Source organism: Microcebus murinus, chromosome 6 (assembly GCF_040939455.1).
Source record: "Microcebus murinus isolate Inina chromosome 6, M.murinus_Inina_mat1.0, whole genome shotgun sequence".
Classification (NCBI taxonomy): domain Eukaryota; kingdom Metazoa; phylum Chordata; class Mammalia; order Primates; family Cheirogaleidae; genus Microcebus; species Microcebus murinus.
In genome coordinates this window covers 86,898,821-86,922,784 of record NC_134109.1, presented here as the reverse complement: position 1 = coordinate 86,922,784, position 23,964 = coordinate 86,898,821, and the positions used below count along the sequence as shown (strand labels likewise).

At 39.6% G+C, this 23,964-nt stretch overlaps 1 protein-coding gene across 1 annotated transcript in view; it reads left to right on the top strand.

Annotated features, from left to right (window-relative positions):
* The window catches only part of SHC4 (SHC adaptor protein 4), a 125,236-nt gene that overhangs the window by 90,928 nt on the left and 10,344 nt on the right, over positions 1-23,964 (top strand). The window contains exons 7-11 of the mRNA XM_012763530.3: positions 5,424-5,547; positions 7,056-7,227; positions 9,265-9,325; positions 14,124-14,294; positions 22,479-22,732. Of these exons, the coding sequence (XP_012618984.1) occupies positions 5,424-5,547; positions 7,056-7,227; positions 9,265-9,325; positions 14,124-14,294; positions 22,479-22,732 (782 nt within the window). The remainder of the gene's footprint in view (positions 1-5,423; positions 5,548-7,055; positions 7,228-9,264; positions 9,326-14,123; positions 14,295-22,478; positions 22,733-23,964) is intronic.

Genomic DNA, 23,964 nt, shown 5'->3' with positions numbered 1-23,964 from the left:
TTTAGCCTCGCTAGCAAAAACACACAAATTATAATTAAACAGTATATTTTATCTTCACATTTCAAACAAATTTCAAAAAATATAAAATGTAGTTTAGAATAGTAGTTACCCTTGACCACTGCTGATAAAAGCATAAATTCAAAAATTTTGGAGAGCAATTTGACAATTTGCATCACAAAAGTCTTAAAAATGTAAATGCCTTCGAACCAGCAATTTTACTTCAGAGGAAATAATTAGGACATTCGCAAAGATTAAGCAATATATTATTTATATAATAGGATGAATAAAATTAATCCAATATTCATAAATAAGAAATTATGTGAATGAATCCATAGAATGTACTACTACACAGCAATTCAAATTAGTGTGATAGAAGAATCAGTGACATCTGGAAAATCTTCGCAAAGCTATTAAGCACAAACAGCAGATTAGGAAGCACTGAGGTCTCAAGGCCACATGTGGCCCTCCAGATCCCCAAGTGCGGCTCCTTGACAGAATCCAAACTTCACAGAACAAATCCCTTTATTGAAAGGATTTGTTCTCTAAAATTTGGATTCCTTCCAAAGACTGCACTCAAGGATCCAGAAAGCCACATATGGCCCCAGGGCCACAGGTTCCCCACCCCTGGTGTATAGTATGAAGCCAGGTAATTTTGGTGGGGGGATAAATATACAGAGAGAAGATATTAGAAAGATACCTGCCAAAATGTTCATAGTGGTTACCCATGGACAGTGAGATTTTGTGTAATCTTTATTTCTTCTTGGTGCCTTTTCATTTTCTAAAATTATTACAATGAATACTTATTATAATACATTTATAAAAAGAAAAAAGTTCTAAGTCCTTGAATAAATAAAAAAAAAATAGTGAAACCAGAAAGGTAATGTTATAGAGTTACATCCAGGGGAAATGGCAGACAGGAGAAGCCCAGGGAGTGGATCTGAGAGAGAAGGGTGAGAGGGCGGCAGGCCGTGGGCCTGCAGGTGCAGGTTTGGAAAAACTGCAGCTTCTTAGCAGAACCCAGAGAGAAGAGGGCTAAGGATTTCAGGGAGTGGGAAAAGTCGAAGGAGACATTTCATGCCAGAGGAGTAGTCAGGAGCAGAGGGGGAAGTCAGGAGATGAGTATTACTTAAGGAGAAAGAGCAATTTCTCTAGGAGGAGACATCACGGATGGTCACACACTGCAAAGGAGTTAAGGGGAATGAAGGTGGGAAAACGCCATTCAGTCCAGTGGTAGCCTAGAAAGCACAATTTCTGTGAACTGGGAAAGACAGAAACCAGATTGCCGGGATGAGGGGAGTTTGGCTGTCAGGAATGGAGATGGGCGGAGGAGACCAGGCTTCAGGCTGATAATCCTGAATGTTCCCTCTGTCTCAAGGGTGCTTGCTTCACTCTCAGCAATACTGCATTCAAATCAGGGCAGTTGCCGCTTTTTCCCATCTTGGCCAGGACCCAAAAGTGGACACCTTATTTTATAAAAGGCCTTTTCTGTAGAAAATTCCAGTAAGAATGTTTTGAATTTACTTAGTGACTAATACAGCCTGGCCCCGTAATTGCTGTCAATGAGAAAATTCATATTCTCTTACTCCAAACATGTAGCAGTCCTGGAAGACTGTAAAATATTTTCTCTGAATGGAGTCTGTGAAGAGGCCCCTATTAACCCTGGACTATAGGATGTAGGAAGGCCATAGTTCTGAGTCTCTGAAGAACGTTTTTTAAAAACCCCATATACCACTGGAAAGGAATCCATTTATTTATATATTTATATTTATGTTTATAAAGCACTTGCACTACCTCCTGGTGACATTAGTTAGCTGTGGACCAACGACTGGCTTCCTCCTTTGAGCTTGTTTCTTCCCAAGGTGTGTGTGTGTGTGGGGGGGAGGGCTCCCTGCTATGATCCCACAGCACCATCTGCTGGTTGATTTGAGTACCCGAACTTACGAATTTCTAGTTTTCTAACAACAAAAGCAAAAACCAAAACACGGATCTATTAAAAACAAATATGGAATTCGTATAGAAGGACCTGTTATCCTTTAAGAATAGCTCTCATCCTCTTGTACGTGACCAACTAGTTAGGTAACCAAATGAAAGAGACAAACTAAAAAATCTCCGACTCTTTTACATTTTACTTAACGTAGTGCCTGATACCCAGGGTCTATCTGGCTATGAGGTGGAATGAAAAGAACCCAGATCTCTGTCTGATTAGAAGCAAAGCTCCGGCCTCAATGGCAAAGTTATCATATCACTGAAAATTCACACTCTTTTTTTGGAACGTGGGTCTTTTTATATACAGATACTTGTCTTCCTTCCCTCCCATTAGCTGAAGATTGGGCGATTCTTGGCCAAATTTTTGGAGATGTATCTAATATTGAGAAATGAGTATATTTATATGTGATTCAAGGTCCACCTCTATCCTGGCCCATGACTAACCTAAAAAAAGACCATTTCCACAGAGCAGCATGTCTGTGAGTGGTAACAATAGAAATATCAAAATATGTGTTTTCCTGGAAGGTGGTGAGATGGGGCAGATCATCTGCACGGGGTCAGCCTATTTGTCCAGTTTTGCTTCTTCCCTGGAGAGAGACAGGCACCACTGTTTTTTTCTTTTCTTTCTGTTTAATCTTCTCAAGCTGGGTGCCATGGCACATGCCTGTAGTCCCAGCTACTCAGGCGGCTGAGGCAGGATGATCACTTGAGGCCAGGAGTTTGAATCCAGCTTGGGCAACATAGCAAGACTCTGTAAAACAACAACAACAACAACAACAACAACAACAACAACAACAAAAACAGAAGCTAAAAAGAAAGAAATGAAAAGAAAAAGAAAGAAAGTAATATGGCAGTAACAGGGCTGTCCAAAGCAAAAGGGATTATGTTAGTAGCATCAGCCCGTGAACAAGACCAAAACCTAAAATGATTAGAATTAGAAAAGTTGAGTTAAATAAAACATTTTAGAAATGTGCTAAAAGTGGTAGAGGCTGGTTGATGAGTTTGGTTGATTCATTTATTCCTGTGTGCCCACATGCCTTAACTTGTTCAGGGTCACACAAGATGATGGCATAATTGGAACTTGAACTCAGATCTGAATTTTTCAGAGATCTTTTAAATGTCCTTATTCTTTTATCTCTCTCATTGAAAGTACGATTTAGTTTTTTTAAATTTATTTATGCATGCTTGAATCTCCTGCTTCTTTCATTATCTTCCTCATCTTTATCTCTCAACATCTCCTTGGTCCTAAGAAAAAATAAAATTATCAAAATTTTTCTATTTTGATATGACTTCTGATTTTGACTTCATTTTTAATTGGACTAGGAATTTATGAGATTAAAAACAAAAGAATTTGAGTGAATTACCTTTTCTTATACTGTAACACAACTTGTCTTGGCTCAACTGGAAGATACATCTCCAAGGGCACTTAGGATATGAGGTCTGGCCAGGAAGGAGGAAACTATTTCCACAAATGACCAAAGTAATCATTTATATTACTCAGTGGCTATAACAACGTGACCCACTGTAGGGACTCACTGCAAGTCCCACTTCAAAAGAAATCAATGACAACTTCATATGGTAGAAATATAGATACGATTAAGAGAAATCAATATTTATTCATTCAATAAATATTTTTGGAACAACCTCCATGTGTTGGTCACCATGTTAAGCTACTGTAGGGAAAAAAAATAAGGATAACATAAAGTGACTATCTAAAGATAGACCAAGCATTTTCCTTTGGTAAAAAGAATATACATTAATAGATATTCTTAGTTGGGTTTTCAAAACTAGAATAAGCACCTAAGTCTATTTCAGGATCCAAGTTGTACTTGAAAAGAACAACCTTATAAGAATGATAAATAATTCTTTTGGAGATTTGATATCTTAGCATTGTTTGATTTAATAATACTACCACACCATAACTGCACACATATGTGTACATACACACACACACACACACACACATGCACACCCCTTCCAGAAGTATTCAGATATAAATCCTTTAAATAAAAGACAGATCAATTCTGGAATGGGAATATCTGAGATGAGATGGTTATCAGTGTAAGGCTAAGAAACACTGTTACGGATTCTGTTATAACTTAACTGCTATCAGCTCTACAAATTCTATCAAATGTGAGTGAATTGCCTTTTACTTTAAATAAATATGAAATTCTTTCCAAGACAATTCAAAATCTAAAATCATGCTTCCAAGTTAACACAGTTAAATCATTTCACAAAAACAGCTATCTCTCCTCTCCTCAGATATCCCTTTTAATAATGTGTTCCAATGTTGGTTTCAAAATTCTAAGACCCAAGATGCTTTCCCTGGTATTTAATCTAATTTTCCATGCACTCCCTTAAACTCATGGCCTCTTTTCTCTCCTATTCTGAGAGAATAGCCGACAATTTTTATAACATTCTTGTGTATATTAAACCATTATCGAGCTTTTCCTCATCCCTCTACTTTTCTAGCTATACAAATATACAAATGTTCTTTTTTTTTTTTAATTTTTCATGAGACTTATTGCCTCTATGTTTAAGTCATACTGAGGACTCTTTCTAAGCCATCCTTATGAAATTTTGATCAATTAAATCTTCATATTGTAAGGCCATACTGTAACCAAGGCAAGAATGAGACTACAGATGGTGGGGAGATTAATTTGTAGTCCCTAAACACAAACTCCTGTTTTAGGTAGCAGCAGCAGATTTGCTAACTTATTTACTTGTGATATTCTGTCAGCTGCCTGCCACACCCCCAACTTATTTTGCATGTGAGAACTAGCCCCCTCCCAGTAACTGCTTCTCAGAGAAAGTGTCCAATCAAAACTTTAGTATCTTCTGATAATGACATCTTCACCACATCTTGATTTTGATGCTTATTGGAGATAGTTCTTCAGTGGGATTTGAAGATGGGGATTGTCACACTTATCACTCCTTTATGGTAGCAAGGACAGGGCAAAGGGGTGGCTGGAAGAGAAGGTATTCCAAGGCCCCTATCTTTACCAGAAACTCATTCCCCACTTTTGGGAGGGGGCAGTTTGGAAAGTTGTGTTTTTTCCATCTTCTGTAACATACCATGCAGAGACCTCAAACCTCATCTTCCCAGCAGAATGCTGCCCTAAACATCTCCTGCATTGAATTCATGGGCTAGCACTAAACATTAGTCACATTAGTAGCCAAGATCAGTCTACTTTTATAAAAATGTGGACCCGACATACCTGCCTTGACACCCAAAATTTATAAGTGTTTTGAGATATTTAGACATAACAGTTGACTATTTCTTCTCTTTGATTCATATGAAATATGAGGTATTCTTTATACCATTTCAAAGCTAAAGAGAGTTCATAAACCTGCTCAATTATCAGTTCATGTTCTGGAAGTACATTGACTTTTCTTGCTGAGAGTTTTTACAATTTTTTTTTTATGTCTTTTTGCAGCCTGTCACATACTGGAATGCCGCAATGGAATGGCCCAAGATGTCATAAGTACCATAGGGCAGGCTTTTGAACTCCGGTTTAAACAGTACTTGAAAAATCCTTCTTTGAATACTTCTTGTGAAAGGTCAGCCAAGAGTTCTATAATTATTTGACTCGCTATATACATATATTTAAAATTAATACAGCGTTTTAAAATTAATGAAATCAGTCATTTTTTTTCTTACAAGTAGCCACAATTTCAGCACAAAATAATAGAGACATTTTCTATTCATGCTCTAGTCATATTTATTCAGATATTTCCTCTTGCTTTGGAACAAGATTAAAGGAGACGAGAAAAGAAGGGGACCAGCCCTGTTTCTCCAGTATTTTGCAGAGCTATGAATTAATTGTTTTAATCACAATATAATAAGCATCAACACATTTCTCAGATTTGTTTCAGCTCCAGATCCCTTGCATATCAGTAAGAGAGAAAAAAAAAAAATCAAGAACAAAGAGTGAAATAATAAAATTCAAATGTCTATGGCTGGAACTTCTGTTAGTTTGCTGGTTTGCAATGTAAATAGATTGCCTCCAGCTAAACTGTGGCCAGGGTAGAACAGGCCGTGCCCCAAGGATCTGGCTGTTCTGACTGAGGCACAGAAAGTGTGCAGTGAGAGCTAAACCTTGCTCAGGCCTGTGAGGCTGCACCATGTGTGGAATGCAGTGATGCCTCTGGATTGCATGGTTCATGCCTGAGGAACGAAAACTCTTGAGCACTTTAAAATGCATTTTCCCTTAACATGTCACTTTGTGTATCAACAAACACTGGCTTTGGAGAGCGTCTTTTATGAGGTGGTCGAGGATAGCAAAGGAGAAGGGGTTATCAGAAGCCTCTGATGCTGAATTTTTCCCAGGATAGCACTTACATCTCAGTGCATTTTGTTGACATGTAACGAACCCGACAAAACTGTGTGGGTCGTCAGTGGAATCAGCTCAGTCCACAAAGACTTGATTTATTCTATTTTTGTAAGAAACTTTTACTAATTCCAATTTAGAAGAAAAGTCTGTTTGTTTCCCCTGTTTCAATTTAAAAAAAAAAAACAATTTCATGTTTACATAAATCTGCCCACTTGCCACATACGGTTCTAATATTCCTTTATTAATGCCATATACTCCTTCAGATTTGTGCAGACAAGATAGCTGGCTATTGCTCTCTTATTTTTTTCATCTTGGTTTAATAAACTGGGCCAGGCCTCTACCCAAAGAATGATATCTAAATTTTCTCTGTGCAAAACATTTCCAAAATGGAACAATCAAAAGCATGTTGGAGATACCCAGGAATATTTTGTATTTTTAGGATCTAATGCCTTTTACTTGTTCATTTATGAATATGATTATGATTATTTATCACTGGGGGAAAACACAAAAGCATCACCCTTGGCACTTTCGTTGGCTTACCCCGCTTTGTCTACAGAAAGATAAACAACTCAGCCATCTGGTTGCTTCCATCCAGATGTTTGACATCACAATCACAGCTGTAAACCTAAAACATGCATGCGAATGATTTGCTTGGTCTGGTCCATTTGCATCCCCTACTGCATCTAAATTCCTGCCCAACCTCTTGTGGGGGGGTGTTCTTTTCTCCCCTTACAGTGAGGAGGTGCATATTGATGGCCACACTGAGGAGAGAGAAGATCATGAGTATTACAATGAAATTCCAGGGAAGCAGCCACCTGCAGGTGGTGTTTCAGATGTGCGGATCAAAGTTCAGGCCACAGAAAAAATGTCTTACTGCCCCATACGTTGTGAAAAGTTGTGCTATTTGGTAAGTGATATTTTATTGTTATTGGAACCAGGAATGCAATTCTGCCTTTATCACTAGAGCGCTCAATTTGAGCATTTCCAAATGTTAGTTTAGAAAAAGTCCCATCTTCCTCAAATTTAGGGCCAGAGAGTGAATCATTGTCGGAGTCTGTACTAGATCATTTTTACTCCTAATCCTCCAATCACAACCTCAGCAGATGACCTCATATCTCACTTCATTGGGAAGACTAGGGCAATCCAACATGTTATCCTCAACTTCACCCTTTCCCCTCTCCAAGTCTTCCTATGTTCTCCTTGCTTCTCTTCCTTAGCAACTGTCTCCAAAACTATTTTTCTGTGCTGCTGATTCAGTCCCCTCCTGCCAGCTCTGTGCCCTTGTGCTGTCCATTAACCTCTGTATCAGTCTTTATTCTCTATCAGTTCTTTTCCTTCTGCATGCAAATAAACTTGGACTCCCCTAACCTAACTATAATAATAATGTCCCGCCTCCTTCTCATCTTCCTTTCTCCCACAAACTTCTAGAAAGCATTGTCTCTATCTTTGCTTTAATATCTGCTCTGTGCTTGTAAGATCTGGACTCTACTTGACAACTTGATAGAATTACTTTTACAATGGTCACTGATGGTTTAATTGCTAAATCTATTTCCTTCCTCAATATTCTGCATCTGTCTACAGCATTTGATACCTATTGGGTGTCTCTTCTTTTTTGACACCTCTTCTGTTACCTTTGAAAACATTTCCATCTTATTTTCTTTCTGTATCTCTCTTGTTGCTTTTCTTTTTATATATTTTTTTTTCCAACACTTTATTATGAATATTTTCAAACATACAGAATTATATGTTGAAAGAATTATAGAGTGAACACTCACATACATCTAGATTCCATAATTAACATTTTACTGTATTAGCTGATTACCATTCATAGATCCATCATATTTTTGATATGTTTTAAAGAAAGTTGCATCTTTTCTTTTTATGTCATACTTTCTTCTGTCTCCTCCCCTGAAAACCCAAGCCCCACCTTACGACCATATAAGCACTCTCCAAGGCTCTGATCTTGGCCCTTATCTTTTCTCTGACATGCTCCCTGTGTACAAACTTCCTCCACCTTCTCTGTCTTCAGCCCTTATCTTTCTCTGCAGTTGTAATGCCACGTTGCCTTACATTGCTTATTTATATCAAGGTTGAATTCAGCATTGTCTCCCTGACTCCAAACTTGATTCTTCTACATGTTTATTAAAGGCACTGCCACCCTGCCACAATCTTTTGTTTATTTTCTTCACACTTTGGGCCCCATATCTACCCAGTCTTTAAGAGCTAGGATTCTATCATGAAAATATCCTTTGAATGCACCCCAGATTTTTCCATTTCAGCTGCACCTTTCTAAGTTCTGGTCTTCACTTGCCTAGATGATCATGAAAGCTCCTTTCTTGTCCTCAATCTCATGTTTTCAAGCCCGCCTGCACAGCACTGCCAGGTTAATCTTCCTGAAGGCACTGCCCTTCTCAAAGGCATCAGTGAATCCCCTTTCCATTGTCCCAAAAAGCTATATATATAGGGTTGACCGAAGCCCTTTGATTGGATGAGATTTTTATGGATGAGAAGTGAGTCTGGCCCAAATCCCAGTAGAGTAGGGCTCCAATCTGCCAATTCAAAGTAGGGAGAGGTTGGTTGGCTACTTGGCCAGTGTTTATACTAATGTCCCGAAAATTACTTTCTGGCTGAGACTTGGATTGAGTCCTGGAATGTGACCTCCCAAAGCAGAAGGACTAACCCTCAGGACCCAGGACATTGGCAGCCTTTAGGAGCCCCCAGCCCAATCAGACCAACCTCTGCAGCTCCAGAGCAGTGAACTATGAAAAATGTATACTCTTCTCACCCCAAATCTCAGTTTCCTTTTCTTACCTATCAGACATTTCCTGTGTCCGAAAGTGAAGTCGTCTGCTATATTCTTCTGGGAATATTATTAGTGCTCTTTAAAAAACTTTATTAATATGTACTACGTTGGTGAATGTTTTACCATTTGTTTTTTGTACAGCCTGGAAACTCCAAGTGCAGCAGTGTATACGAGAACTGTTTAGAACAAAGCAAGGCAATAGGTAGGTACAATACCCTTCCCCATCTGCCACTCTTGTTTTTCCTTTTAAGTCTTATGGGCATGTGTGGCACTTGTTCTTACAAAAAAAAGTCGCCTATGTATAACTAAACACATAATCCTTTAGCTGCAGGCTTCCCAGAGAGGCCCAGAATGTCCCATGTGTGTCACTAGGGAGGCTCAGGGTTCTCCTTTTCTCTGTGTGATCCACTAATGCTGATGGTTTTGCTTTTGAGGGTCTTTTACTGCTTTGACGTCATGAAAGCTCTCTTGCTTTCTCTGCTCAACCCTCAAGGGAGTTTGACTTCAAAGAAGATCAAACAGTAAACTAATGTGAAAATTTATGCCTGTCAACTCCGTTAAGATTAAAATAAAACCTTTATTCCAGCTTGGCTAAGGGAACAGGAGAATACCTGCAATACGAGAGTCTCAATTAGGAGCCTTTTCACTCGTACCTGCCAGGGTATTAAATGTTTTATTACTGCATGTAATCATTGATGTTAGGCAAAACTTTTCCACAATGCAATTGTAGTACATCAATTATCAGATTGGAAATATATTTTAATAGAAACAAGTTATGCTGCCAGTTAGTCATTTCATTCTTACGAGTTGTTGAAAGTATTTATTTCTTTGGGGAAAGAAAGTTTTGCAGCTTTGGAGGGGGAGGTGACTGAACAGTATAAATAATGGAGAATAGAGTTGGATAACCATATTTAAAGACTCAAATTAAATTAGTACGAACTTGCCATCTACAAGGCAGTCACTTCCAAGGATACGTCTATGTTTCTTATGGAATTATTCCAATGTAATCTATTAATTTTATTATTTTTTATATACTGGGGGATACATAAATGAGGATTTATAGTTTCTAGTATAGCTATGATTACCATCCTCCTCCACCCTGTAAAAAGGAGTAGTGAGCTAAGGTTGTATTTTAAATTCTTCAAAAACATGGCTTCTTGTGATAGAAATTAAAATTCCATGCCATTCTTTAAAGTTATTTAAAATCTCTAACTAATTCTTAATAATGTGACTAAACAAATTAAATTAATGGTAAGTATGACTCTCTTTTTAAAATAACACTCTCTAGGAGTTATAATTCCTCCTTGTCTCCTTTCCATCACCCTGGAAATTCCTAACCTAAGGATTAGCAGTCAGGAACATGCCCTGTGTAGTATCGTAACCATTTTCTCCCTCTGCTGAAGTTCACTTGGAAGTACCTCTATGTCCTGTTTTATCTCATTCGTATATTCTTCATTTATTCAACAGTTCCCTCAATGGCTACTGAGAACTTCCCATAGGTCAGGCACTATGCTAGGTGCTAGGGATAGAGATGCAACTGGCAGTCATTTAATTTGCAATTTAACCAGGAAGATGCACCTTAAAGAAATGCTTACAAATGTGATGAGTGTTTCAAAGTCCAAGATGTTATGGGAACAAACAATAGGGAAACCCAACTTAATCTGGGGGGCTATAGAGGCTTTCTTTAAGGAAGTGACACCCAAACCAAGATCTGATGGATGGGTGGGGATTATCCAGATGCAAAGAGAGAGGAAGAGAGGGAAAAGGAGAGAGAGAGAGAGAGAGAGAGAGAGAGAGAGAGAGAGAGAGAGAGAATAAATGAGCACCAGAAGTAAATGTGCCAAGAGCAGTTCCCAAGTCATTGGCACAGAGAGAGTATGGGGGAAAGAGTGAAAGGGGAGTCTTGAACCTGTGACAGAGTGCTGAGGAGCTCCAGAATTTTTATCCTTGCCCAAATACCTCCCTTCCCAGCTTGTTTCCCTCCTTTCTGTTAAATAGTCACCATATTCACATCCTTCTATCCTCAGTCAGCCAGCTTCTTCTTCTTCTTCTTTTTTTTTTTTGAGACAGAGTCTCACTCTGTTGCCCAGGCTAGAGTGAGTGCCGTGGTGTCAGCCTAGCTCACAGCAACCTCAAACTCCTGGGCTCAAGCAATCCTACTGCCTCAGCCTCCTGAGTAGCTGGGACTACAGGCATGTGCCACCATGCCTGGCTAATTTTTTTTCTATATATTTTTAGTTGCCCAGCTAATTTCTTTCGATTTTTCGTAGAGACGGGGTCTCGCTCTTGCTCAGGGTGGTTTCAAAATTCCTGAGCTCCAACAATCTACCCAGGACAGCCTCCTAGATTACTAGGATTACAGGCATGAGTCACCCAGCTTCTGAAGGGAGCTCACTGACTGAAAATTCTCGACATTTCTAGAATTATGCTGAATGGGCTAAATGATAATACTACCCCTGGAGAAAAGAGCATGGTTTCCTTTCTTTTTTTTTTTTTTTTTTCTCAAGAACCCTCAACTTGATTTTTAAAATATTTTTTAAAAGTACCCTTACCCCCAAAGCATAAATTTATGAAGGAATTGGTGGATATATGGTGATATCATTTCACCCTTATTCAAGATTTTTCTTTTTTGTAAGTGTAGTCTTGTGACAGAATTCAGTTTATTGTTTCTGATTATCTTGGTTTTATTTCTTCTTGAAATCAACACACAATGTAATCCTTTATTCTTACGTGGTGTATATATATATACCCTAAGTCACTATAAACAGATCCAAACATATGAACATACTTTGTAATAAAAGTTTGAGGCCTGGGATATATTTTTTATAGAATTAGTTTTAGCCATAATGGTTAACTCTGTACAGTACAGAGTACTTCATGCCGTCGGGTAGTGAAATGATGGTGCATTCGGTAACTATTTGTTAATGTCTGTTATGTGCCAGGCATGTGCAGGGGTTGCAGTTGTGAGCAAGGCAGACAGATCCCTGCCTTGGTGGAATATGTAGTCTACATATTAAACAAATAATAACATAAATGATAGAATTACTGTTGTGATATGGGCTTCGAAGGTTAAGTGCAATCTGCTAGGAAAGCAGAGACACCTAATCCATTCTGGAAGCTCAGGGAAGGCCCTCCTGAAGAAAGAGATGTTTAAACTGACATCTGAAGGATGAGAGTGAGGGAGAAGGGGAGGGAAGAGCATGTCAATCAGAGGAGACAGCTTGTGGTGGTGATCATACCACAAGAAGGCCAATGTGGTCCTAGGAAGAGACTGAGGAGGAGAGAGGTGGAAGGGAGGTAGACAGAGCAGGGCCTGCAGCTTGTTGTAGAGTGCGGGAAAAAATGGAAAGGTTTTTAAATCTCTGAGAAATATGATTAGATTTGCAGTTTTAAAAAGATCATTTTGGCCGGGCGAGGTGGTTCACGCCTGTAATCCCAGCACTCTGGGAGGCCAAAGCTGGTGGATTGTTTGAGCTCAGGAGTTCGAGACCAGCCTGAGCAAGAGCGAGACCCTGTGTCTACTAAAAATAGAAATAAATTAGCTGGACAACTAAAAATATATAGAAAAAGTTAGCCGCATGCCTGTATTGGCGCATGCCTGTAGTCCCAGCTACTCGGGAGGCTGAGGCAGTAGGATTGCTTGAGCCCAGGAGTTTGAGGTTGCTGTGAGCTAGGCTGATGCCATGACACTCTAGCCTGGGCAACAGAGCGAGGCTCTGTCTCAAAAAAGAAAAAATCATTTTGGCTAAATATGTAGAATAAAATGAATGGAGAGAGAACAGATTAAGAGAGGAGGAGGAGATAACCTGAGGGTTGAGGTCTGCCCATCGAATAACAGAATTAAACATCTGCAATTGGTGCAAGGCTGAACTTGGCAAGAGAAAACTTTGGGCATAGAGAGAAGCCAGACTTTCCACTCTCAAGAATTTTATTTTATTCATTTATTCATTCATTTATCTCTAAATGAATTTAATCCACAGGAAGTAAGACTTTTAAATTAATCAATTTTTTTTGAAAAGGAGTTTAATAATATAGTAGGTATTCAAGTTCAAAATGATATGTGTGTTTTCCTGATTCCTGGCTACCCCCATGAGCAGCGTTGTGTGTGGGTTCCTGCTGTTCGTGGAGACAATCGGATTTTTCCTTCCTTGGCCATTCTTCTTTTGGATGTTCCTGCTTTTCCTGTCTACTGTTGATGCAGTGGGTTAGCTGAAGGAGGGGGCAGAGAGGGGACAGGAGCTCAATGAGATGGTGGCTTTCCCTCAAAGACTGATGCTTACCTTTTTTTAAATTTTGATTTTTTATTTCAGAGTATTATAGGGGTACAAATGCTTTGGTTACATAAATTGCCTTTGCACTGCCCAACAAGCTTGCCCATCCCCCAGACAGTGCACACCACATCCATAGGTGTGGATTTACCCATCCCCTCCTCCCCCTCCCACCTGCCTGACACCCTGTGAATGTTACTTCCCACATGTGCACATTAGTGTTGATCAGTTAGTACCAATTTAATGGTGAGTACATGTAGTGTTTGTTTTTCCATTCTTGTGATACTTAGGAGAATGGGCTCCGGCTCCATCCAGGGTGATACAATACATAGTTCATCCTTTTTTTAGTGGCTGAGTAGTACTCCACGGTATACATATACCACATTTTATTAATCCATTCATGTATTGATGAGCACTTGAGGTGTTCCCACATCTTTGCAATTGTGAATTGTACTGTTATAAACATTTGAGTGCAGAGTCCTTTTTTATAGAATGTCTTTTTTTCCCTTTGGATACATACCCTGTCATGGGATTGCTGGATCAAATGGCAGTTCTACTTTTAGTTATTAGAGCTCATCTTGATTTTATAAGTCAAACCTGACGGTTAATAGTCAATTCTTGTATGGAGTAGGAGTGGCTTTTAGCTACCTATCCATTTTAGACTCCAGCGTGATTGTACTTAATGTTTACAAAGCAAAAACATAATGCACTGATCACTACTAATCACTGCAGGTAACGCCCATGAGAGAGGGGTGCCGTCCCAGCGAGACGCCTCGTCAATGAAGCACACGTGTCGAGTGGATCTCTTTGACGACCCCTGCTACATTAATACGCAGGCTCTTCAAAGTACACTGGGCTCTGCTCGAAATCAAGGCTCAGCGGGGAGCCCGTGGCACTGTGGAAGTAAGTAGCTACTCACTGTGTACATTAGTTTCCCAGGGCTGTTGTAACATAAGACCACAAACTGGGAGTCTTACATGAACAACAGGAATGTATTCTCTCACGGTTTTGGGGGCCAGAAATCTAAACTCAAGGCGTCGGCGGGGTTGGCTCCTTCTGGGGGCCCTGGGGGAGAACCCATTCATGTGTCTCTCCTGGCTTCTGGTGGCTGCCGGCAATTCTTGCTGTTCCTTGGCTTGTAGACGCAGCACTCCAATCTCTGCGTCAGTCTCATGTCGCCTTCCCGATGCTGTGTCTCTGTGTCTCAAGTCTCCCTCTCCTCGCCCTTATAGGACAATGGTCACTGGATTTAGGGGGAGATGAGATGGCTGGATCCTTAATTTTAATTATATCTGCAAAGTCCCTTTTGCCAAATTAGGTCACCTTCACAGGTGCTAGAGATCGGGACTTGAGCTTATCTTTCTGGGGGCCATTATTTAACTCATTATACTACCTCTCATTGCAAAGAAGACTATTTACTGGCCTCATTTTCAGAGAGTTAGAAGTTTTCTTTCTTTTCATCGATCCCTCACCATAGTTAATACAGATTAGAGATGTGGAGATGTTTTGGGTTTCAAGGTTTGGGGCCATGCTGGTTTTGAATAATGCTTTCAAATACTTTATATTAACTCCCGACTTTTTTTTTCCTGCTATGTACTTTGCTGAAGGAAGGGCTGGCAAAGTCAGGAGATAATTTTGTTTATTGGCACAAGTAACAATGCAACTATTTCTGTTTCTAAACTAACTATTTCTGTTCTGTTTAGTGATGGCATTAATTTTATTCATTTCAAAACTCGTTAATAAGTCACCTATGAAGCACTAAAATAAAATGGCTCCTTTCTTCATCCATATACCGTGGGTAAAATACAATAAGACAGACATTATTTTGATGCCAAATTGCTTCCAGGGGCAAATGCATGAACAGGAACATAAATAAATAGAAGCAAAACAAGCCAAAAAAAGTCTGAAAAAAGAGGTTAAAAAATAAATAAACAACAAAAAAAATGCTTTTCAAAAGATATTGAAGCTTGTTGGGTTCAGAGTTTGGCTTGGTGTCAAATCTGGTTTGCTCCAAAGATGGAGAACCAGTCACTGAGAAAGTCCTTTCACTGGCCCAGGAAGTTTCTACAGAACTGCCAAAGGCAACCTTCTAGCTAGTGTGGCTACAATGGTGAGAAGAAATTTAAAAGGAGATTTTGCTTAGCCTGGGCTTCACTGGACTACCTTACCTATCTAGATCAGGGGTCCTCAAACTTTTTAAACAGGGGGGTCCAGTTCACTGTCCCTCAGACCATTGGAGGGCCGGGTTATAGTTTAAAAAAACTATAAACAAATTCCTATGAACACTGCACATATCTCATTTTGAAGTAAAAAAAAACAAACGGGCAAAAACACCCGAACGTGGCCCGAGGGCCGTAGTTTGAGGACGCCTGCTCTGGATTAAGAAACAAAGGTCCTCGTTGTAAGCCAATGGCAAGTGGTCCATCTTTTTGCAGACTTTCTAGATCACTCTTGGCACCCAAATCATCCAAGTTGGGTTCCCTGGAAACAGACACTAAGATGGAGCTTTGGCATGCAGCGTCTGTATCGGACAGATAATCAGGAAGCAAGTGGGGGGAAGTAGGATTGCACAGAGAGGGAGGTGGGACTACAGGGCAGGCCCAACAGAGCCTCAGCCAGTCCCACTTACAGCCTCTCTATCCCCGCTTGCCTATTGCTGTCTTTGGGTGTGGGCCACACTAGGGAGGACAAGCCCTTGGGAAACTGAGGCAGAGCCTGGAGGGCTGGTCAGCTGGAGGCTGACGGCTGAACCTGGAGAAACTGGTCCTTCCTAGATGGGGGATCTGGGCAGTGCACGTCTGTGTCTACCTCGGAGAAAATCTTGTGCAATGGACAATGGGATATGAAATGAATTCAGATTCAACTGTTCAACCAATACGCTTACCCCACCGTTCAATGTGCAGTATCCTATGTGGACAGGTAACATTTGTTACAGGGATAGCTTTTGGAAAAAAACGAGTCTCTGGACCCTACCTTTTAAAAGTAACTTTGTAAGATTTACACTTGATACTTTTCATTTCTTGGACCTTTCAGAACCACAACACATTATTAGAAACCTTGTTTAGTGGGTGGCCCAAATTAGATGATCGTTGGTATTACGTGTTATTTGATTTACAAGTCCAGTTCCTTTATAATCAAGACTTCAGTGTTAAAAGTATTTATAATGCAAGCAAAGAAGCTTTACCTTTTGCCATAGACAATTCATTAATATGAAAAAGGCAAAATTAATCCGTAACAAAATTCCTATCATTAGATGAAAATAAATAAGGCCTGCCTTGTCCACAATTATAATGTCAAAATGTATTTTATCTGAATCCAGCCTTCTTTTTTCACCATCTTTCCTCTTCATGCTTTGGTGGCAACATTAATAATTTAGGCCTCTTGTACTCTCTCTCTATATATATCTATTTCCTACTGGGATTTCATGTACCATACCCTCCTGCACGTCTTGCTGCCCCTTTGGGGTTAAGTTCAGCCTGCCATTGCTCCCTCTAAGAAAATTAAACCCAACTCCAAAAGCATAAATAATGTTGATTTAAGAAAATGTATCAAAGGGATGGAGCAGGGATAATTTTACATATACTTTTAAAATAAAATATCTTAAATGTACCTTTGACCTTTCCCTCCAGTGGTTCCTCCTGTTTCCTTCCTTCCTCCCGCAAAATCCTCGTTAGCCTCTTTAGGCATACTTAGCCTCCCTTATCCAGACAAAACCTTGCTGATCAGCTCAGCATAACCAAACCAAACCCAACAAAAAGCAAATCCAGAGTTACTAACCTAGTATCTCTCAAGCATGCCCTGGGGCTTCTCAAGTCATCCTGTCTCAGTGCCAGCACAAGAAAAGCCTGACACAGTCTTTATTCTTATCAGACATGGCAGAAGAAATTCAATAGTTCTGGTACTATCTAATTTTTTATTGATTTATTATTAGTTTCAGTCTTAGCTACCATAACAAATAAACTCTCCAAAATACTGTGGTTTTAAAAAAGGACGGAAGTTTATTTCTTTTACATAGTGGCTCAAAGATTGGTGGCATAAGGCAGCTTTGTCATTCTCCACATCTAGCTTCCACCGTTGGTCCAGTGTGGTTGCGTGGGCTCTCACCACATCTGTATTCAGCCAGTGGGAAAAGAGAAAGGCAAGAGGAGGGCATACATTTATCCCTTTGAAGGAGATGGCTCAGAAGTGGCAGACATCATTTGCCACCTACCAGTGGCAAAACTTATACAGGTTGCCATACCTCACTGCACGGGAGGCTAGAAGAGTTTTTCTAGCTCATGCCCAGCTAAAGCTTAGAAGTTCTAGAATGCAATGAAAGGGAGTACAGATATTAATAGGCAACTGTTTCTACCATAGAACACCTTGCTGCCACTCAAATATTCATCAGCTCTTCTTTTTACATAGAGCATATTTGCCCTCTCCCCAAGAGAGACACTGTAGATACCCCATATGGTGACAGTACCCAAGATTAGGTGGGGATCCTTATTATCTGCCCAGTTGTCTGCCACCCTCCACACCCAAAATGAGTGGTGGAACAGGAATAAGGTACTGACAGTAAACACTCACATGCACAGAGGGAAAGAGTGCAACAAACAGCATGCGACGGGTCCACGTGATAACCAGGTCCTGCCCAGCAGTAACTGTGAAGACTCCCTGAGCTGTAAGTGGAGCAGGTGGTTTGCTTGGAACCCAGTTTGGCTTTATGAGAGGAATCCACTGTCATCTGTGGGCCCAGACTGTGCCATCTGGGTTGTTCCTACCGCTATCCTCCCTGTGCACACTTAAAATAAATGTCGGAGAATGCACCTTTCTTGGGGATGCCACCACTTTTACAGCCTATTTCCACATGGTGTAGATATGAGAGGTTAGAGTTTGCTGCAGAGGCCAAAAGGGATTGCGATTTCTTTGGCAAAATAATTTTTTCAAAAACTTAGTAGGATTCTACTTTATTCACTCAGAGTGAGTTCCACGTGAAGTTTTCCACAATATGCCTTTATTGTCCTTTTATAGCCAGAAGGATCTGTAGTGATAATTTTTCTTTCTTTCCTGTTACTGATAATTATCTTTTTTTAAATTTTATCAGCCCTGTTTTAGGTTTATTAATTTTACTGAACTTTCCAAAGTACCCAGATTTTGGTTTAATTGTTTTTCTCGCTCTCTCTCTCTCTCTCTCTCTCTTTTTATTTTTTTTTTTAGAGATGAGGTCTCACTATGTTGCCCAGGCTGGTTTCAAACTCATGTGAGTGGTGTTAATGAATCAGCAATATATAGTAAACAAGTTGTTTTTAACAGAATCCCACATAAAACAAGGTTATGTATTGATTGATGAAAATGTTGTGAGAGTTGAGGCTTATAAAAACCTAACCTTGTATATCCCCTGTGAGCAATGGTTCAGTTTTCACAAACTCATTATTGGCAGCAACTTTATGAAACACAAGGACTGTGAATAAGAAGAACTGATGGTATTTACAGTTCTCTTGAAAATAGGAGGTGGAGTCATGGTAACATGTTACAGGGAGAAAAGGTGGGGCTCCAGAAAACTGAGAACTGTTCCCCAACCCTGATGCTCTTCTCACAAGTCTAGATCCTTCTGATTGTGTCCTTAGTTATGTGGCTATCCTGACTTTTGTATATGTCTTATCCTAAAAACAGGTTTTTTTAATTCCAAAAAATAATACAGATGCTCACAGAAGACATTCAGATAAAAAAAAAGAATGGTATAAAATGAAAAGAACAAAGGTCCCATTGCATGTTCTAATACTATATATCCAACTATCTAGATATTAATAGTTTCTTTCAATTACTTCCATAATGTTAATGCATAGTTAAGTATCTCTCTACTTTATCTATTTATCTATACCATCTTCAAAAATTAAATGAAAGTTATAATAATCACCCCCTCCCCCTTTTTTTTTTGAGACAGAGTCTCACTCTGTTGCCTGGGCTAGAGTGCCATGGCATCAGCCTAGCTAACAGGAACCTCAAACTCCTAGGCTCAAGCAATCCTACTGCCTCAGCCTCCCAAGTAGCTGGGACTACAAGCATGCACCACCATACCTGGCTAATTTTTTCTATATGTATTTTTAACTTGCCAATTGATTTCTTTCTATTTTTAGTAGAGACGGGGTCTTGTTCTTCCTCAGACTGGTTTCGAACTCCTGACCTTGAGCAATCAGCCCGCTTCAGCCTCCTGGAGTGCTAGGATTACAGGCGTGAGCCACCATGCCTGGCCAATAATCCCCTTTTATACTTGCTTGTTTTTACTCTTTTATTTTATAAATTTGTCTGTTAGCACATGATCTTCATTCTTTTCCATTGCTCTATATTATTGTGTGAATGCATCATAATTTATGTAACCAGTCTCTTATTGATGGACATCTCAATTTTTCCCAGTCCTGGCTAATATAATGATTAATACTATAAAAATAATTTTATATATGCTTTTAAAAATTGAATTAATCAGGGTGCCATCTTTATAGTTCCCATTGGTTTCTTTAAATGTCTTATCTTTCCTTTCTCATTGCGATTACTTGCAATTATTTAACCCAGATTTTGCATATTCATTTTTTTCTTCTCCCTAAGATATATTCTTCCTTTTGGATGTTTCACCCATCAGATAAATATGGGTGTGGATATCTGTAGCTATCCTGTGCTTTCCTGAAGTACTGATTCTGGACAGTATGTCTGTAGCTACTAATAGGAACTCTGAGATGATTACTTTCTTCCAGGATTCTTATCCCTTTTTTTGGTCTCAGTTAAATCTAGATTGGCCTTTCTTGTTGCTTCCTTAACCATCACTACTACTTCTGAGAAAATATATGAATCCAACAGTTATTAAATATTGTATATAAATTGTATATAAATAACCATATTTAGATTATGATTACCATTCTCAAAGTAAATTTTACATTAAAAAGGAGCAATGGATAGTGTACCACAGTGTTAAGACCGGTTGTATTTAGCGACAAGACCATAGGTGATTTATTTTGTTTTTCTGTTTCCTAGATTTTAAAACATTAGCATGTATAACTTTTAACATTAAAACAAAATTTTAAAAATTATCACATATTCTGCTTTTAGAAGAATTAGATTTTCGACAAATGTTTGGATGATGGAAAATCTCCCAGCACAGTGTGTCTTGTCTTTGTGCTCATTTGGGAAATGATGTTAAGGAAACATTGTCCATATCCTTTGGCTGGCCCATGATCTGTTGCCTCTTTGCAGGATGATATAATGTCTGTTTTTCTTTTGTTTTGTCCTTGTCCAAAAGCTCTTCACCACAATCTAACAAACCAAAAGCCATCACGTGTTATGATGCATGCGCCCACACGCCCACACGCACCCACGCTTGCATGCATCCCTCCCACGCTCACACACTTTCTCTCACACACAAACACACACAGCTACTCATTGGAAGTCCTCCATTGTGCCTGGAAGGAGGCAGCACTAAGGCCAACTACTAGTACTAGTCATCAAATCTGTACACATTTTGTCAGGTTAATTCTAGCAACAATAGAAAGACTTGTTTGTTTGCAGAGGAGAATATTTCCAGCCATTAGATTTAAACTAAAGATGTGTTTACAAAGATACATTTGTGAATCATAACTGTGTTGTTATGCAGAAAGAAGCCCTTAAGTAGGGGCACCGTAATGCTGTAGGAGAATTAAATTATGTCTATAGGACACTGGTTGCCAACACCAGTGACTTCATGGAATGGTCTTCTGTAAGTTATAAAATTCATAGTCATGAGAACTTCTCGTTTGTGAGACCCTTGCATGAGGACATATAAGCACTCCTTTGCATTAATAAAGATGAAGGTTGGTTTCTATGCAAAAGAGCCTTTGCATTTAAAAATACAAAGTCTAGTTTGTATGGTTATTTTCCTGGTAAATTTGCCATATTAAACATACAGTTTTTATCTGGATTCAGACATAAGAATTTTATGTTATTACTTCCGGGGATGTTATATATCATATCCTGCTAGCCTTGCTGTCTACTAGGGATCTTTGTGAGTACAACGGAAATAGAGTGGCTAGATCAGTTTTGAAAAGTAAGAGATTTTCATATCCAAGGCAAAGGCCTTAGAGTTTGATGATTAAGAACCTGGGCTTTGGAGTCAGATAGACCTTTTCTCAAATCCCAGATCTTCAGCATAATATAGTAGTGTGACTGTGAGTAATCCACTTAACCTTTCCAAAAATCCATTCCCTTCCCTGTCTAACTTTGAGAGTTAAACATAATTTATGTAAAGCATTTAGTAGCTCCTATCATACTCAATAAATGGGAACTACACAATATTTTTTTTATTACTATCAGTATCAATGGTACCATTAAGTGCTAACTGGATATACTTTCTCATTCTCAGTGCTCTCAACTCTGGACAACACTTCTTCTGCACAGCCTTGGGGAGCTGCCTCAGGCCATGCCTCCCTGATGATTTGTCTTCTTTTACTTCATCAACTCTGTTTTGTCCAGGCAGGTGAATGACACAAAAAACAGAGTGGTCATTTAATAGGAATGCTATGAGGTTTAGCAAAGCTTTGAAGTTTTTGGCCAGGAGAATGTCTAGAAGCACATTAGTAATTTGATATTTTTTAAAAAGCAAAAAAAAAAAAAAAAAAAAAAAAGAAAAGAAAAGCTAAATACTAAAAAGTATTAATAGCTCAAAGTTATCATAGCTATTCTCAAAGAGTTTGGAAATGTTGTAGAAGTTATCTGTAATGCAGATACAGCACAGCACAAGTCTCTTTTGTCTTTGACAAGCAACCCCCCCGGAACATAAAGGGTCTCTCTCTGCAGTTATAAAAGCAGTTCTCATGGGTTGGTTCCATTTCTCATCTGAAAGAAAAACTCCTGCACCTGGGCAAGACTTTCCTGGTGACACAAGCCAAAGGCAACGTTTGGATCTACCATTAAATTAGGGGAGGTCTGAAAACAAAGACCTCATTTGTTCTAGAAACAGTGTTATTTAAACAGTGCCTGGCACACAGTAGGACCTCCAGTTGTATTTGCTGAGTGAATGGATGAATGAATGGATGGAGGAGGAGGTAACCTGGCGATGTCTCTCTTTTTATGTTCTGACTTCAGAGCCACCAGAAACTGTTCAGCCAGGTGCCACAGCCCAGACTGCCAGCTCACATTCCTTGCCACACATTAAGCAGCAGCTGTGGAATGAAGAGTGCTACCACGGCAAGCTGAGCAGGAAGGCGGCAGAGAGCCTCCTGGTGAAGGATGGGGACTTTTTGGTTCGAGAGAGTGCAACATCCCCTGGCCAATATGTGCTGAGTGGACTACAGGGAGGCCAGGCAAAACATCTTCTCCTGGTGGATCCTGAAGGCAAGGTATCATTGACTTCTCATTACAGGTTTCACAGGATGTTGTTCTATTAAGGATCCTTTGAATGGCATCAAAAACCTGGTGTTTAAGGCTAAGTATTTGCTTTTTCTTGGACCTCCCAGCTGGTGTAGGACATACTAAGTAGAGGCTAGCGAAGGGGTTAGAGTGTGAGGCCACCCTGGAGTATCAAGTAGAGGACAGCCTCTTTCTGCCCTTCTCAAGTCAATTCAATGAATTAAATGAAAACCTACTATATGGAAGTACAGGGATTCACAGTTGACTGTTGTTTAGTATCACATGCGTAGTCTTTACTCTCAGGGTGCTGATAGTTTCATAAAACAGGTGCTTAAATAATTATAATGTAAGGCTGAATGAGATAAGAATGATTCAACCAAAGCATGTGGAGTTTCTCCATAGGATAGAGAGGTCAGTCTGGTTGAGGCAAACTGAGAAAACTACTTGTAGATTCTGACAGGTAAGGTGAACCTTGATAGAAGGCAGAATTTCAAGAAGGGGACCTTAGGAGTATAGTGAAGGAACCACTGGAGCAGACGGTAATAGAATGGTATTAAGTCAATAGAAGATGTGTGGCTGGGACAGAGGATGCCTGTAGATAGAAAATGATCCTGGAAAGGTAGGTTAGAGCTATCATGTAAGGTGGGAATATAGACCAAAATGCCTAACTTGTCAGACAATGGAGAGGCATTGGCAGCTTTGGAGAAGCTTTGGAGAATGATGCAATAAAAGCCCGTTGGGTGGTTACATCAGTAAGGTGGCAAAATAGGAAGTCCCAGCCCTAATTCCCCCATAGAAACTCTGAACCAAAATATGTTTATGAGAATTATGGAATCCAGTTAAGAAGTTGCAGTACCTTAAGTGAGCATAAAGCTGAGAACAGCCATGTTGAAATGGGTAAGAAGAGCAATCTCACATGACCTGCACTAGCCCCTTCCCCTAGTCAGCATAGCTTGGTGGCAGGACAGATGCCCTATAGTATGACTTTTCCCTTGAATGTAGGGAGGGAACATGCATGAGGGAACATAAGGGAAAGCAGGGAGGATCATGCATCCTATGTTCTGGATTTTCAGTGAGATAACCTGAGGGGCTGGTTTGTATCTTGTCTCACATGGAGCACTGATGGAACCAGGATAGTTTGGATGTCTAGAAGCCTCTGAGAATGCAGAAGAGTACAGGGTAGCTTGCTGCAACTGGCAATCCTCAGTGCAATCAGGAGAAG